This window comes from Triticum urartu, chromosome 2A, assembly GCF_056163025.1.
Source record: "Triticum urartu cultivar PI428250 chromosome 2A, HENAU_Tu73, whole genome shotgun sequence".
Lineage (NCBI taxonomy): Eukaryota > Viridiplantae > Streptophyta > Magnoliopsida > Poales > Poaceae > Triticum > Triticum urartu.
Window position 1 is genome coordinate 758,139,633 of NC_141874.1, and position 15,727 is coordinate 758,155,359.

A 15,727-nucleotide genomic window follows, 5' to 3' on the forward strand; every position below is an offset into this window, starting at 1 on the left:
AATAAAAATAAATTCATCTGTCATAATAGTTACAATTACATGGCTATCCTTGGCCAATGGTCAACCCGCACAACACTGATAGCTAGAAAAAAAATTAAAAGTTCAGACATGTTTTTTTAGGAATAAAAATAATAAGCCAGAACATGTTTTTTCAGAAGTAAAAAAAATCAGAACATTTGCTATTTGGTTTTTGAGAATATAGTCAGAAAATTCGATTTTTTTTGGGAAACAAGTATTTGTTTTTGAGACAAGTAAGAACATTTGATGTGGGCACTAAACGGTAGGCAGGTCCAGTTAAAGCCCAAGAAGGAAAGACGGCCTAAATCACACGACCAGAAAATTCAATCGAGGGTTTCTCGTCGCCGCCGCGGCCACGACCGGATCTCGTCCTCCTCCCGGCCAGCAGACGGCGATGGCGGCGAGGGCGCTTGGGCTCGCCGGCCGAGCGCTCCTGCGGCCGCTCTCCTCACCGGGCGCCCAGCGGCTGCTGTCCACTGACAAGGTACGTTCGCCAGCTCCCCATCCCTCCCTTCCTTCCATTGCATTTCCCCGCAAGAAACTCGATCCAGATCCATCTAACTCGCAATACGATGGTAGCGAGGTAGGTAGGCAGGTGAAGTGAATCTTGAAATGAAACAGAGAGATAGGATAGATTCGTGAGCTAGGCAAATGCGCGCGTGCTTCCTACCAATTCAACTGCGATGTTATTTCATTTCATGGGGAATGAATAGAAGAAGAAAACAGAGGTGTTCTTGCCATCATATATGTCCTTGTTTTTTTACTGCTGTTCTGAGGGTGCCGGCCCCTTTGCCATTGCCAACTAACCTACCAAATTAACTAAGTCCAGTGCTGTTGATGTTATTGACCACAAATGCTTGCTACTATAGCCATAAATCTTATTATTTGATCTTAATTCTTACAGCCGCATTGCTATATACTCCTGCTTTTTTACCCAGTTTTGCCTAGACATGAACAGAGTGGTCCATCTTGTTATCTGGTGCTTGATACAATTTGAATCTCGATTTGTGCTTTTGCAGAGCCCACTGCAGGGCCTTGCGAACGCCGGTGATCCGATGAGCCGCCTCATCATGCAAGCACAGAACCAGACTGGCGGCGGTTTTTCCCCTCACTTTGCTGAGAACGGATTCACCGCAGGCGGTGGCAGGATGGGTGGAAACGTGTTCACAGCCGGTGATGGCAGGATAGGTGGAAACGGATTCACAGCCGGTGATGGCAGGATGGGTGGAGTTGGATTCACAGTCGGTGATAGCAGGATGGGCGGAATTGGATTCACAGCCGGTGGTGCCAGGATGGGTGGAAACGGATTCACAGCTGGTGGCAGGTCGGGCCGGTTTAACATGGAAATGCTGCGGCCAGCAGGGGCTCCGCGAGTAAAGAGGGACGTTCTCCACGTCACGCTCAAGGGGAAGAAGACCTTTGTGACGGTGACGGACGTCAAGGGGAACAGGAAGGCTGGGGCTTCCGCTGGCTGCTTGGAGGATCGAAAGGGGCGGTCTCGTCTTGCTCGGTATGCTGGTGAAGCTACAGGGGAACACATGGGGCGAGTCGCCAGCAAGATTGGCCTAAAGTCGGTCGTCGTGAAGGTGAAAGGATACTCCTTTTTCAGGAAGAAGAAGAAGGTGATCATGGGCTTCGCGGACGGTTTCCGGGGCGAAAGAGTGAGAACCCCGTCTCCTATCATGTACGTCCATGACGTGACCCAGCTCGCGCATAATGGATGCCGGCTGCCCAAAAAGGTAAGGAAGTAAGACTGATAATAGCCCCCAGCAAGAAGTGCGGAGATCAATATCCTGTCCCAAGGAGAAACAAATTAAGAACGATATGTATGTATGGACAGGTTTTGTAATAATGTCATGAGCCTGGAAGTATTTATGAATACTTATTAGACAGTCTTAGATTGGCTCTTGTAAGACAAACATTTTTGTCATTTCCTGTAATGTTGCTGAAGTGATGGATTTGTTTTGATATGGCATGGTTGCATTGCATGCAGTTCCCTCTCCTTTTGTGGAGCTCCTATATAGTTACAGCACTGCAAGTGTATGTGTTGAGAAGCTGCTAATTTCTTGTTTTTCAAGAAGTGAAAAAGTTTGAAGTCTTAAGTAATTTGGAAGGGTTGCATCCCTCTTCCACATTAAGATAATGTTCTGCTTTAATGGTTGGCTCTGTCCCCGTATTTTTCTTTTTTTATCCGACAAGAAAATATTCTGAGTTTTTTTATAAAATTAAACTTTGTCTGCGATTCTTTCAAGCAAGACAAAATTCAAACTCTGTAGGCCAAAATATGCAGAACTCCCTTCATATTCCCTCTTCTCCTCTCACTAAAATTTATCTGTTGAGATCCCTTTTGCAGTTAATTAGAAGGGTGAATTAGTGGGTGGTTATTTAGAACTTAACTACTAGAATCTCTATGTAGTTAGAAGGAGTGACTTCTCTGATTTTGAAGGTTCAGAGAAGAATGTAATATTGTGAAGGAACTGGGGGAAGATTAGTTGCAGCAAGGAAAACATATAATAGGATGTAATCTTGACAGTATCATACACAGACCATGCATGTAATAGGATGAATGATTCCATGATTTTATTAATGACAGTGTACCACATATATATCACTCAAAATTGCTACCAACTGCTTATGTTCATAATAGCAACGCCGAAAAAGAAGAAAGCATAGTTAACCCAGATTGCAACCAAAATGCTCACAACACTGAATTTTGGTGCACACACTACTGCATCCAATCATTCGGCTTGTACATGAATGCTTCCCTTCTGAGTATTATTATAAATCTTCATTAAGCTCCCGATCGATCCTTTTTCCACCAAGCCCATTCCATCCATCGTTGGCATATATAAATAGCATCTCCAGCCCCAGCATTGTACTTCACAAAATGGTGACGATATGACGGAACTCCTCACTGCCAAGGATTTGCTCTGCAAACATCCTATTCTGATCGACGTGGTAATGGTCCCCCTCGATACTACCAGCCTTGCTGACTGAATAGATATCATCAGTGTGAAGAGTCTCGGCATACGCCACTGGATCTACCACCATACATTCAAGTGCAGTAGCATTCCCAAGGATGTAGAGCGCCAGCTCGGCTAGCCCCAATACATCACAAAATCCAGACATGTGGACTCTCTTCAGGTGATGATGCAGAGGCCCTTGCACAGCCGTCACCATCCTCATAGTAGGAGGGCAAAATCTATCACGACCAACCTGCACACACATATATCCGTTAATTTTACTATAAATATTCTTCAGGGGGGCAGGGGTTAAACAGAAGCAACAGACATAACTATCCTAATTAATGTGTTGAATTTTTTTTCATAATCAACAGTTAAATTACTTACATGCAGTTCTAATTCTTCTAAGAGAGGTGATAATTGCAAAAGATGAATAAACCCTATTGCCCAACTATCATCATATGGATCCCACCCGATCTCAAGGTTCATGTTCAGATGCCTCAAATTGATGAAGCTAGTCTGGTTGTCACCGAATCTTAGCACCTGGAAGAGAAACAGTGCACGGATACAAAATTAATAATTAAACTTTGTGATAGCAAAATTTTAAATAAAGTAAAACAAAGCACTTCTTTCTAGAGCAGACCTGGTCCAAATTCAAAAGTAGAAATAGTTTTTGCACATGAGGAAGAGCAAGCTCGGTGAAGGTGAAGGCCAAGTCATCAAAATCATAATCATTGAACTCTTGAGTCCTCATGTTTGATACAAAGGTTGCCTCCGACAACCTCAAGCAATCACCGAGCACAATTTGTGCGAGATCTTCGTCGAACTCAAATTTGGTAAGATTTGGAGCATGCAACTCTAACATTTCCAGTTCAGACCGGCGCACACGCAGGTACTGCAACCTGCACAGTTCCTGCCCTATGCGTAAACTTGACAAGGGGGAGCACCACTCTATGTCTATATGCTCGAGAAGAGCACAACTTAGCAACAGGCGCTGGAGATCACCTCCACTGATGGACACCATTTTTAGTGTGAGTTTCCTAAGGTTTGTGATACCGCAGAAACTGGGGGGCAGCTTTAACCATACATAGCCCAGAACAAGAGATGTGACACAAGAGCCGCTTGGGCCGCTCAGCTTGCACAGCGGGAAAACATCCTTGTACTGGTCACATCCAGGGCCAGCGCAATCGATATCAAACGTGAAATCGAAAGCAATGTACTTGGCCCTTGACGCAATGGAAAAGTTAACCCATCTATCAATGTGATACTTATGCTTTCTGCGGAGACCAAATTCGATAGCAAACTTGTCCAGCGTAGTCGTAGTTGTAGTGGAAGTAGACCACAGTGGGCGCAATACACTGTCCACATTGACGATGAATTCAGCAGTCCAGGATGCTCGTTTAGTATCCGTGTCTCTAATGATGGCATCAATGGTTTTGGTGAAGTCCGGATCTGGGTCAGTACTGATGCCAAAGGTGTCTTTGGTGAAGACCAGATCTGGGTGGCATATCCGCTGCTGTCTCCATTCACCAGAAAGCGTGCTCATCCTCACGACATCCTTGATTGACAACCGTGACAGTATGTCGCGCAAAACGTCCTGTAATGAGCACGAGAAGTCAAGTTGTGGCACCAATTCAACAGCCACGCTCCCCTTGCTAAGACTCTGCTTTTTAATAGAGTCGGTAATACCCGACGTAAATAAGGCGTTGAGATCCTTACATAGGGTAGAAGTTGAAGCTGAATCTCTGCCACCTTAGGTTTCTCCACCCTACTGAAACCAGCGCTTTTGTTTTCGATCGAAAGTTCTTGGCTGCTCTGTTTCTCCATCAGAGTGGATCCGATAGATAGATCGATCTGCGTGGCAGCAAAGAAGAAGTACAAACCAGATAAATCTCACGGTGAATTGTTTCAGAAAGCAATCGTTATCATTGGTTTCGGCAAGCATCGTTATCATTGATATCAGAGAGGAACCGTGATCATGAATCTGGCCGACTCAACTCTGTTCTAGGACAAAACAGGTAACATAATTTGGCAACAAACTTGTATCAGGTATCTTACATCACAGGATTTTCCTCTTCATTTTTGTAACTATATCTTACATTATAGGTTAATAGCCTTGGCTGGGAGAAGAATATAAATTAACCAGTAACCTGAAGTAACTTCATGTTTAAAATCAGCCTGAAGGAACAATGGGGATCGCTCATGTGAACATTCAAAAATTTGACAAGGGGATCGTAGGATCGGGATTGGAACTGGATAATAATTAACAAAGATCCTAGCCTCCATTCAGAAATCACCACACCAGATGAGGAATTGAGGAACGCGCCCATCAATTCTTAACAGGGATTAGAACTGAGGTACCTATGGATGGAGTAGCGGCGACGGAGAAGGGAGCGCGAACAGGGAAGAACCTCTCCCAACGGGATCGCCGGAGCAAGGGAAAATCCCGCCGGCGAACACGCAGGAGCTCACCACCGCGCCATTAATCGCCTGGATCGAAGGTCGCCGCCGCGCTAACCCTAGCGGTGCTGGCAGCCGGGACGAAGAGGGAGAGAGATTAATCTGGGCCGCACATCTCAAATCCAACGTGGGCTATGTTCTCCCAACCTTTATCTCTGAGCAATTCTTGTTTCCAGTTTTTTCTTGTTTCAGATTTTTCTTTACCGTTCTTCCAAAATAAAGGCTATTTTTAGGCGGCTGCCACGCGGCATACAACTGATAATTAAGAGTTATAGCTGCCTTCATCACCGTCAAATGTGGACGTTCAATTGGCCTCCCCCATCGCAACACCGGTCGTGTTGGAAACCAATTGCAGCACTAACCATGTTGTGAACCCCACTCGTCATGCTGCGAGCCCCATCATTCGCTTTGAAGCATCCGCCGCCGACCATGAGAGCTCCTCTCTTCCTCATGTTCGCTTGGGGGATCGTAGGCCACAAAGTTGGGCATCTAGCTTGTGGGAGAGAGACGCATCCATGACAGCTTCTACAAAGGTGGGAGAAGCCCTCATCAGAGAGGATTCTAGAGGAGGGATCTAATGAAGAAGAGAGATAGGAGCAGAGACCACTGCACCTTATAGCACTGGTGACGGCGATAGCTTGCAACATCAATGGCCACAACTTTGCGAGTTGTGGGGGAGCAACCGAGAGGGGTTCGATGTTCAATTTGGATGGAGCAGTCGAGCTGTGAGGAGGAGGAAGACGAGGGAAGAGATAAGGTTGAGGGTGTTTGTGGTGAATATGTGTCCAACGAAGGTGTTTGTGGAGCAGTCGACATGTTCAACAGTTAGGTGTGGCTGAGATGGATGTGTAGCCACACGAGGAAGGATAGAGTTCGGAATGATGATATACGAGATAGAGTTGGGGTAGCACCAATTGAAGAGAAGCTTGTCCAACATCGTCTGAGATTGTTTGGGAATATTCAGCGAATCAGTGCAGGCCTCCAGAAGCTCCAGTGCATAGCAGACGGCTAAAGCGTGCGGTGAATGTCAAGAGAGGTCGGGGTAGACCGATTTTGACATGGGAGGAGTCCGTTAAAAGAGACCTGAAGGACTGGATTATCACCAAAGAACTAGCTATGGCACAGGGGTGCGTGAAAAGCTTGCTATCCATGTGACGGAGCAATGAGTTGGTCGCGAGATCTTATGGGTTTCACCTCTAGTGATCTACCTCAACTTATTTGGGACCAAAGGCTTTGTTGTTGTTTTTTGTATTTAGAAACGGAGGGAGTAGAATTCTACAATCGAGGGTGCCACATTTCAGGATGTCAAGCTCGCATCTGTTGTTGGCTTACCACACGGGAACATAGTGCATCACTTCTTTTGACTGCACAACATCGGATCCATGTGTCTCTCATCTTGTGGGGTGCCTAGTCTGTGCCATTTGGGGTTCATGGTGTGGGGCCACCATCACTATTGTCACAAGCAAAACTAGGGTTAGATAGTCCGGCCCGATAACCCAAACCTAAAAGCATTACTTTTGAGCCGGGAATGGGCTCCAGTAATTTTATATTCTCAAAAAGATCAAACTAGGATTTTAACAAAATGTAGGCATAATATTGTATTTTATATTCCCAGAAAGATTAAACTAATACGTTTCAATATTCTCTTCTCCCCCACACCTCCATTTTCTTCTCAAATTTCTCCATTAAAAAATTTGAGTGGTTAAAAGGGGTTGAATTAGTAATTGGGAGGGCATACCCTAATTAAAATCTCTACTGGTGTTAGAAGGGGTGGCTTCTTTGATTTTGTTGGTTCTGAATTGTGGTAATACAAAGAATTGATGTTAGATCAATTGTAGGTAGAAAGCACTCACAGCGATTGCTCGATATTGGTTAATTACCCAATTTTATTATCAAAAGAGTATACCACATACCATAGTTCGTTACACAGTGGATAATAATTGCCTAGTTTGAGGCTTCTGCTTATACAACCGAATTTCAGAACTCCAAACCCAGCCTAACCGAGGGCGCGATCAAAATACAAAAAGAACTACTGTATTCTTGAGGACATACTAATGCTACTTGTCTGTAATCAATCAGCTTGTGCATGCCTGTCTTCTGAGCATTTCTTAAAGGGTTCAGGAATGGATCTCAAAAGGGAAGGGAAGGAAGCTCCCGATCTATTTTCCAGCACGCCGATTTCCTCATCCACATTTGTAGATAGGATCTCCAGTTCTTGCATAGTACTCATAAAATGGTGAGGACGCGACAAAACTCCTCTTTGTCAAGGTTATTTTTTGCAAACATCCTCTTCTTGCTGACGTATTTCCGAGTCCCATCGGTTGGAAAAACAATATCTTCACTGCTACCGCCATTGCTGACCGAACAGAAACGTTCGATCAACGCATTATCCATCATCCCTGCCACAGGATCTACTACCATACGTTGAAGCACAGTAGCATTCCTAAGGATGTAGAGCGCCAGCTCGGCTAGCCCCAATACATCACAAAATCCAGACATGTAGACACTCTTGAGATGACGATGCGGAGGCCCTTGCGTCGCTAACACTGTCCTCGGATTTTCTGAGCAAAATCTATCATGATCCATCTGCACGGGCATATATCCATTAATTTCAATATACATCTTTGTTCGAGTGGGCAGAACACGCAGGAAAATACCATAATTAAGAGTGACCACTTACATGCAGTTCCAGTTCTTCTAAGAGAGGTGCTAATTCCAAGAGATTAACAAAGCCCATAACCCAGCTGTCATCATATGGACCGAGAAAGATATCAAGGTTCATGTTCAGATGCCTCAAAGTCATGAAGCAATCGTGGGTGTTACTGAACCTTTCTACCTGGAACAGAAATAATGCATGGCCACTCAACAAATATTTAATTTTGAATCAATCGATATGGCAGGTCTACAAAGCACCTGAATGCAAATGTCATATAGGCGAAATTGAAGAATGAAATAAAGAGCTAGTTTCTAGAGCATACCTGATTAACAGTCAAAAGTAGAAGTAGTGTGTGCACATGAGGAAGCGCAGTTGGAAGCTCAGTGAAGATATAATCCAGAACATCATCATAACCGTCGAGTACTCTCAAGTTCGACACAAAAATTGCCTCTGACAACTTTGAAGATTGAGTGAGCACAGTTTGCATCGGATGGTCATCAAACTCAAATTTGGTAAGATTTGGAGCATGCAAATCTATCATGTCCAGTTCACAATGCGAACACGCAGGTACTGCAACCTGCACAGTTTCTGTCCTATGCGTAAACTTGACAAGGAGTCGCACCGCTCTATGTTTATACTCTCAAGAAGGGCACAACTTAGCAACAGGCACCGGAGATCATCATCACTAATGGACACCGTATTTAGTGTGAGTTTCCTAAGGTTTATGATGCCACTGAAACTGGGGGGGCAGCTTTAACAATACATAGCCCAGAACAAGAGATGTGACACAAGAGCCGTTTGGGCCACTGAGCCTGCACATCGGGAAAACATACTTGTACTGGTCACATCCAGGGCCAAAGAAATTGACATCAAACGTGAAATCAAAAGCAATGTGTTTGGCCCTTGACGCAATGGAAAAGCTAACCCATCTATCAATGTGATACTTGTGCATTCTGCGAAGGCCAAATTCGACAGCAAACTTGTCCAGTGTAGTCGTAGTTGTAGTACAAGTAGACCACAGTGGGTGCAATACACTGTCCACATTGGTGATGAATTCAGCAGCCCAGGATGCTCGTTTAGTATCCATGTCTTTAATGATGCTAAAGAAGTCTTTGGAGACCAGATCTGGGTTAGTATTCGTGTCTGTACTGATGCCAAAGGTGTGTTTGGTGAAGACCAGTTCTGGGTGGCATATCCGTAGCAGTTTCCATTCAAGAGAAAGTGTGCTCATCCTTACGACATCTTTGATCGACAACCGTGACAGTATGTCGCGCAGAACGTCCTGTAATGAGCATAAGCAGTCAAGTTGTGGCACAAGTTCAACAGTCACGCTCCCCTTGCTAAGATTGTGATTTTTAAATAAATAAGGAGTTTCGATCCTTACATAGGGTAGAAGTTGAAGCTCCACTGTTGCCAGCTTCGGTTTTTGAACCCTACTGAAACCCGCGACGTTGCTTTCGCTCAAAAGTTCTTGGCTGCTTTGTTTGTCCATCTGAGCGGATCCGATAGATAGATGCATCTGCGTGGCAGCAAACAAGAAGTGCAAACTAGATAAAGCCGACTGTCAATTTTTTCAGCAAGCATCGTTATCACTGATTTCTGCAAGCATCACTATCATTGGTTTGATATTTGAGCAAGCAATCGTGACCGTGAATCCCGCCAACCCAACTCTGTTCTATGACAAAACAGAGAACATAATTTGGCAAAAACTTGTATCAAGTATCTTACATTACAGGACTTATCTTTTCATTTATGTAACTCTATCTTGCATTACAGGTTACCTGAGGCCAAATTTCGTGTTTTGACCCTTTTTGCAAACAAAATCGGGATCTGACCCCAGTTCGGAAAAATTTCGGGATCTGACCCTTTTGCCTACCGCCAGAGGGCCTGGCGGTAGGGTTGCGTGTCCTACCGCCGTACCCTACGGCGGTAGGCCCTTTGACAGCGACTGACGGCCGTTGGCAGGTGCTGACGTGGAAAAGGGCCTACCGCCATCCCCTACGGCGGTAGGTTACTGAAGCCTACCGCCATACCCTCTGGCGGTAGGGTCCTGTGTTGTGGATAAGGTGGGGAGGGGCTGGTTTGTGGGCCCCACCACCACTCCTCTTCCCCACTCTTCTTCTTCCCCGTGCTCAGCTCCTCTTCCCCCTCTCTCCCCCTCACAAACCCCCCCCTAGATCCACTCCATTTGCTTGGGATTTCATCGGTGGATCCGGAGCATTTTCATCACCCAAGGTGGCTCTCTCATTTCCCCTCATTTTGATTGGTTGATATCTTTGTTTACTTTGTATTTGCTCATTTGATTGCAAACCCTAGCTCATCATTTTAGTGTGGTCTAATCAATTACTATGATCCATTTAGGTTTATGTTTGTGATTTCCTTATGTATGATGTGCTTAGAATTGCTTGTAGAAAAGTTTGTGTGCCTAGATCTAGTGCTAATCTTAATGTACATAATGAGGATTAGGTTAGGCTTAAGAAAGCAATTAAAGCTAAGTTACTTTAATAGCAACTTTTCGAATTGTAGGATGGCACCGTTCGTTTTCTTTGAAACTTCTGCTGAGGCGGCGGCGAACCGTGAACGCGAATTGATTGAGGAAAAGATGAACTTGTGGATCGAAGCCATTGATGCGTTGAATGCGGAGTGTAGGGCCTTTTCATATAATTATTTCAATAAAGACCGTTCCGAAAATTTTATAACCAAAAAGGAGAGGCTGATGAAGAAGCTCAAGACGGCGGCAACGGCTGTTCGAAGAAAGGTTTCAAAGAGGCTTGGAGGAAGAGCGTCGTCAAAAAGAGAGGATGGAGCGGAAGCAACGCGAGGAGGAGAAGGCACGCCAAGCGAAGCTTGCTCGTGAGGAGGAGAGGGCAAGAAAGCTTGCAAGAGCTCGCAAGGCACAAGAGGAGGATGAGGCACGTGACAGGAAGGGGAAATGGCCCCGTATGACTCAGTAAAGCCTTCGCTTCGGTGGACTCGTCATGTAACCGGATGAAGCCATGCCAAATTTATCATGAACTATGTAGTACTAAGGCAAAAAGCCATGTGTCGTCAACTTCTCGTGAATGAATTTGCCATTTGTATTGAATTTGGTGTGAAGATGTTTGCAATGTGTTGTGAATGAATTTAGTTTGTTACTATATTCTGGGATTTGTCATGATTTTTATTGAAAAACTGTTGTGCTGGGAAGAGAACTGGGATAGAACAGAACAGAGTGCTCTGTTTTCGGAGTTACAACCCTACCGCCAGAGGCCATGGCGGTAGGGTGCTGGACCCTACCGCCAGGTTGCATGGCGGTAGGGGGGGGGCAAAGTTTCTGTGACGAAGAAAACAAAACCGTTGGCAGTAGGACCAGACCCTACCGCCAGAGGCCATGGCGGTAGGGTGCTGGACCTTACCGCCAAATGTTCTGGCGGTAAGGTCCAGCACCCTACCGCCACAGGCCATGGCGGTAGGGTCTGGTCACTCCTCTCCCCTGTTTCGCCCCATATGTGTCGAATGCTAGCATAATATACCCAATTCTATCAAATATTAGAATGATCATCTCGCAAGCACATACATAACTCAACTCAACATAGTTCATTACATTCACGAATAACAAATGTTCAAACTTATTAAAACATGACCCGGTTCGGATGACATCGTTTGAAACTAATAACTCATGCTCAACGACACATTTTCTAAACAGGTAACATATTTCTCATACTTATCAGACGTTCAATTTGATCGTCACGCGCTTGATTACGCTTCAGTTGAAAGTCTGTGGATCCTGCCCAATGACCCAACACACCATTCGTTTCACGGAACCAAGACCATGCAGCACGACGAGCGGGATTCTCTGACACGCCCTGTTTGATTGCCCATCCTATGACCTGCCCGGGTTTCCTCAAGTCCATCTCACGGAATTCTTCTTTGCTTGCAGTGAACGCAATCTCAACTGCCAAAGCGTGTCTGCAAGCATATTCCCGGTCTTGCAGCTGATCAAGCATCCTCTCTTTCTCCTTCACAAGCTTTCGGAATGCTTTTTTCTCCTTAGCATCAGAAGGTTCCTCGATAAAGTGATACTTGCTGAAATCCTTCATGGTCGCATTTGCCTCATCACAACTCTTCAACCATGCTTCACATTCCTTCTTCAAGCAACGGTGTCGCTCCGCCATGATCTTTTGACACGCTAAGTTCATAGTCATGGATCGACTGTCCATCCTACATGAATATACGGGTTTAAGATGACATAAACAAAAACATAAAATAAATTAAGTAGAGTACAACACTTGGTTACTTGATAGGACATTCAACACTAAGTTCTTAATGAGTTCAAATGTTAAGGGTACAAGTCATAGTAGTTCAAACGACGACCAAGCATAGGGTACATGTCATTACAGTCCAAATGACAAAGATTACATAGCCTCATGCAATTCTATGCGGCGTACGGTCCCGGGTTGCAACAAATAACATCATTTCTTTCTTTGACCCATGCCCAACGAGATGCCCGGTTCTCATCCGACGAGAATGGTTGGCGAACTAACCAATCAATGACCTGACCATGATTGCCCATGTCTATCTCAGCATATTCTGCCGTTGTCGCACACAACGTAATTTGCATTGCAAGATCACGCCTACAATTTTTTTCCGCCGTCTTGAGCTTCTTCATCAGCCTCTCCTTTTTGGTTATAAAATTTTCGGAACGGTCTTTATTGAAATAATTATATGAAAAGGCCCTACACTCTGCATTCAACGCATCAATGACTTTGATCCACAAATTCATCTTTTCCTCAATCAATTCGCGTTCACAGTTCGCCGCCGCCTCAGCAGAAGTTTCAAAGAAAACGAACGGTGCCATCCTACAATTCGAAAAGTTGCTATTAAAGTAACTTAGCTTTAATTGCTTTCTTAAGCCTAACCTAATCCTCATTATGTACATTAAGATTAGCACTAGATCTAGGCACACAAACTTTTCTACAAGCAATTCTAAGCACATCATACATAAGGAAATCACAAACATAAACCTAAATGGATCATAGTAATTGACTAGACCCACACTAAAATGATGAGCTAGGGTTTGCAATCAAATGAGCAAATGCAAAGTAAACAAAGATATCAACCAATCAAAATGAGGGGAAATGAGAGAGCCACCTTGGGTGATGAAAATGCTCCGGATCCACCGATGAAATCCCAAGCAAATGGAGTGGATCTAGGGGGGGGGGTTGTGAGGGGGAGAGGGGGGGAAGAGGAGCTGAGCACGGGGAAGAAGAAGAGTGGGGAAGAGGAGTGGTGGTGGGGCCCACAAACCAGCCCCTCCCCACCTTATCCACAACACAGGACCCTACCGCCAGAGGGTATGGCGGTAGGCTTCAGTAACCTACCGCCGTAGGGGATGGCGGTAGGCCCATTTCCACGTCAGCACCTGCCAACGGCCGTCAGTCGCCGTCAAAGGGCCTACCGCCGTAGGGTACGGCGGTAGGACACGCAACCCTACCGCCAGGCCCTCTGGGGGTAGGCAAAAGGGTTAGATCCCGAAATTTTTCCGAACTGGGGTCAGATCCCGATTTTGTTTGCAAAAAGGGTCAAAACACGAAATTTGGCCGTTACCTGAAGCCTGAAGGAACGTTACATTACAATGGGGATCGCTCTTGTGAACATTAAAATTTTTGCAATGGGGATCATAGGATCGGGATTGGAACTGGATAATAATTAACAAAGATCCTGGCCTCCATCCAGAAATCACCACACTAGATGAGGAATCGAGGAACAAGCCCATCAATTCTTAACAGGATTCGAGCTGAGGTACCTATGTATGGTGCAGCTGCGCCGGAGAAGAGAGCACGAATGGGGATGAGCCCCTCCCAACTGGATCGCCGGAGGAAGGGAAAATCCCGCCGACGAACACGTAGGAGCTCACCGCCGCGCCATTAATCGCCTGGATCGAAGGTCGCCACCGCGCTAACCTTAGCGATGCTGGCAGCCGGGACGAAGAAGGGGAGAGATTAATCTGGGCCGCACATCTCAAATCCAACATGGGCTATGTTCTCCCAACCTTTTTTTTTGACAGTATATGTTCTCCCAAGCTTTATTTCTTGGCAATTCTTGTTTCCTGTTTTTTTGTTTCAGATTTTCCTTTTACCATTCTTCCAAAAGAAAGGCTAGTTTTTAGGCGACTACTATGTGTCATCCGCCTGATAATTAAGAGTTATCAGCTATCTCCCTAACTATTGGATGTGGACGTTCGATTTGCCTCCCCCATCACAACACCGGCCGTGTACACCATGTTGTGAACCCCACCCGTCATGCTGTGAGCCCCATCATTCGCTTTGAAGCATCCGTCGCCGACCATGCGAGCGCCTCTTTTTCTCACGTTCGCTTGGGGGAGCGCAGGCCACAAAGTTGGGCATCTAGCTTGTGGGACAAAGACGCATCCATGACAGCTTGTACAAAGGTGGGCGAAGCCCTCATCGGCGAGGATTCTAGAGGAGGGATCTAATGAAGAAGAGAGATAGGAGCAGAGACCACTACACCTTGTAGCACTGGTGACGGCGACAGCTTGCAACATCAATGGCCGCAACTATGCGAGCTTTGGGGGAGCAACCGAGGGGGGGTTCAATGTTCGATTTGGAAGGAGCAGCTGAGCTGCGAGGAGGAGGAAGACGAGCTAAGGAATAAGGTTGAGGGTGTTTGCGATGAATACGTGTCCAACGAATCCCTTATCCAAGTAAGTACGTCCCAGCCACAGGATCGAGCTCGATTGAACAGTGATGCACACGACCGATGAAGCATTCTTCTTCAGCCGACTATTTTGAATCGTTTCCCTTTTTTCTTTACCATTGTTCGGTGAAAAAATCAGATTTTATGGCTATGTAGTCTCTCTTTTCCTTCTACTTCTGCTTAACTAGCATCCCATTTCCTCTCAATTCTCCATGGATCGTACACCGCCACCTTCTCCAACATCAAGTTAGGGCCTTACAACAACTCTAGCTACTAGGCATGACTTTAAGCCCGACGGGGTGCTCATTGCCCTCTGGAAACCACGTGCAAGCTCAACGCCAACCACAAACACCTTCCTTCCGCCACTTGCATGTTCCTTCTCTTTCCCCAACCCTCATTGGACACGCGTCACATGAGCCCATATTCTTAGTTAGTAGATTATTTGTTTGAATTTATCCTAAAGGTGGAAAGTGGCTGTGGCAACCCGATCCAGCAAACCAGAGGCCATGTGTCCCAGCCCAGAGATCCATGTCTTCTGGGAGACGATATAGCTTGATAGAGAATAAATCATAATATATTAGGGGACTACCATTACAACATCATAGGGTACAATACTCTTGCGAAGCAAGGCAGTACTACTAGAGGCAATACATTTATGTGTTTATTCTTTGGTCGACTCATTCATGGAATGCTAAAGGTGGAAGCAAATAACACAACGGAAAGCGTGATGACGGGCGCGGGGGGGGGGGGGGGGGGGGGTTGTCCAATCTCCCCCTTCCCAAGCATCGGCTGTTAAAAACATCCATGCTCCTTCCAGTACGTGCAGGAGAAGTAGGCAGAGAAGTCGTGGCTCTCGCGAGGGCTGACCTGTAGGGGAGGAGTCTGTGGTGCGAGTGGTGATAGTGGACATGACGTGGGAATGGGTTGTGAAGAG

The 15,727-nt window shown here is 45.6% G+C and overlaps 2 protein-coding genes and 1 pseudogene across 2 annotated transcripts; 1 reads left to right on the top strand and 2 right to left on the bottom strand.

Annotated features, from left to right (window-relative positions):
- Positions 1-315: 315 nt before the first annotated feature.
- Positions 316-1,988, top strand: LOC125530932 (uncharacterized). Its single transcript, XM_087545501.1, has 2 exons — positions 316-502; positions 1,038-1,988. Exons 1-2 carry the CDS (start codon positions 413-415, stop codon positions 1,767-1,769), a joined length of 822 nt encoding a protein of 273 aa, XP_087401627.1. The 5' UTR covers positions 316-412; the 3' UTR covers positions 1,770-1,988.
- A 585-nt stretch (positions 1,989-2,573) lies between these two features.
- On the bottom strand, positions 2,574-5,578 carry LOC125530931 (uncharacterized). The gene is made up of 5 exons (XM_048695346.2): positions 5,343-5,578; positions 4,701-4,835; positions 3,625-4,578; positions 3,369-3,524; positions 2,574-3,234 (listed from the first exon to the last, which is right to left on the bottom strand). Exons 2-5 carry the CDS (start codon positions 4,806-4,808, stop codon positions 2,899-2,901), a joined length of 1,554 nt encoding a protein of 517 aa, XP_048551303.2. The 5' UTR covers positions 4,809-4,835; positions 5,343-5,578; the 3' UTR covers positions 2,574-2,898.
- Positions 5,579-7,255: 1,677 nt separating this feature from the next.
- On the bottom strand, positions 7,256-9,589 carry LOC125530930 (uncharacterized; annotated as a pseudogene).
- Between the last annotated feature and the right edge of the window lie 6,138 nt (positions 9,590-15,727).

Coding starts and splice junctions, on each gene's coding strand:
- LOC125530931 (XM_048695346.2), bottom strand. CDS start 4,808: ATGGAGAAACAGAGCAGCCAAGAACTTTCGATCGAAAACAAAAGCGCT. Junction 3,525..3,624: donor TACTTTTGAATTTGGACCAG/GTCTGCTCTAGA, acceptor TTTCTCTTCCAG/GTGCTAAGATTCGGTGACAA. Junction 3,235..3,368: donor TAGAAGAATTAGAACTGCAT/GTAAGTAATTTA, acceptor ATGTGTGTGCAG/GTTGGTCGTGATAGATTTTG.
- LOC125530932 (XM_087545501.1), top strand. CDS start 413: ATGGCGGCGAGGGCGCTTGGGCTCGCCGGCCGAGCGCTCCTGCGGCCG. Junction 503..1,037: donor GGCTGCTGTCCACTGACAAG/GTACGTTCGCCA, acceptor GTGCTTTTGCAG/AGCCCACTGCAGGGCCTTGC.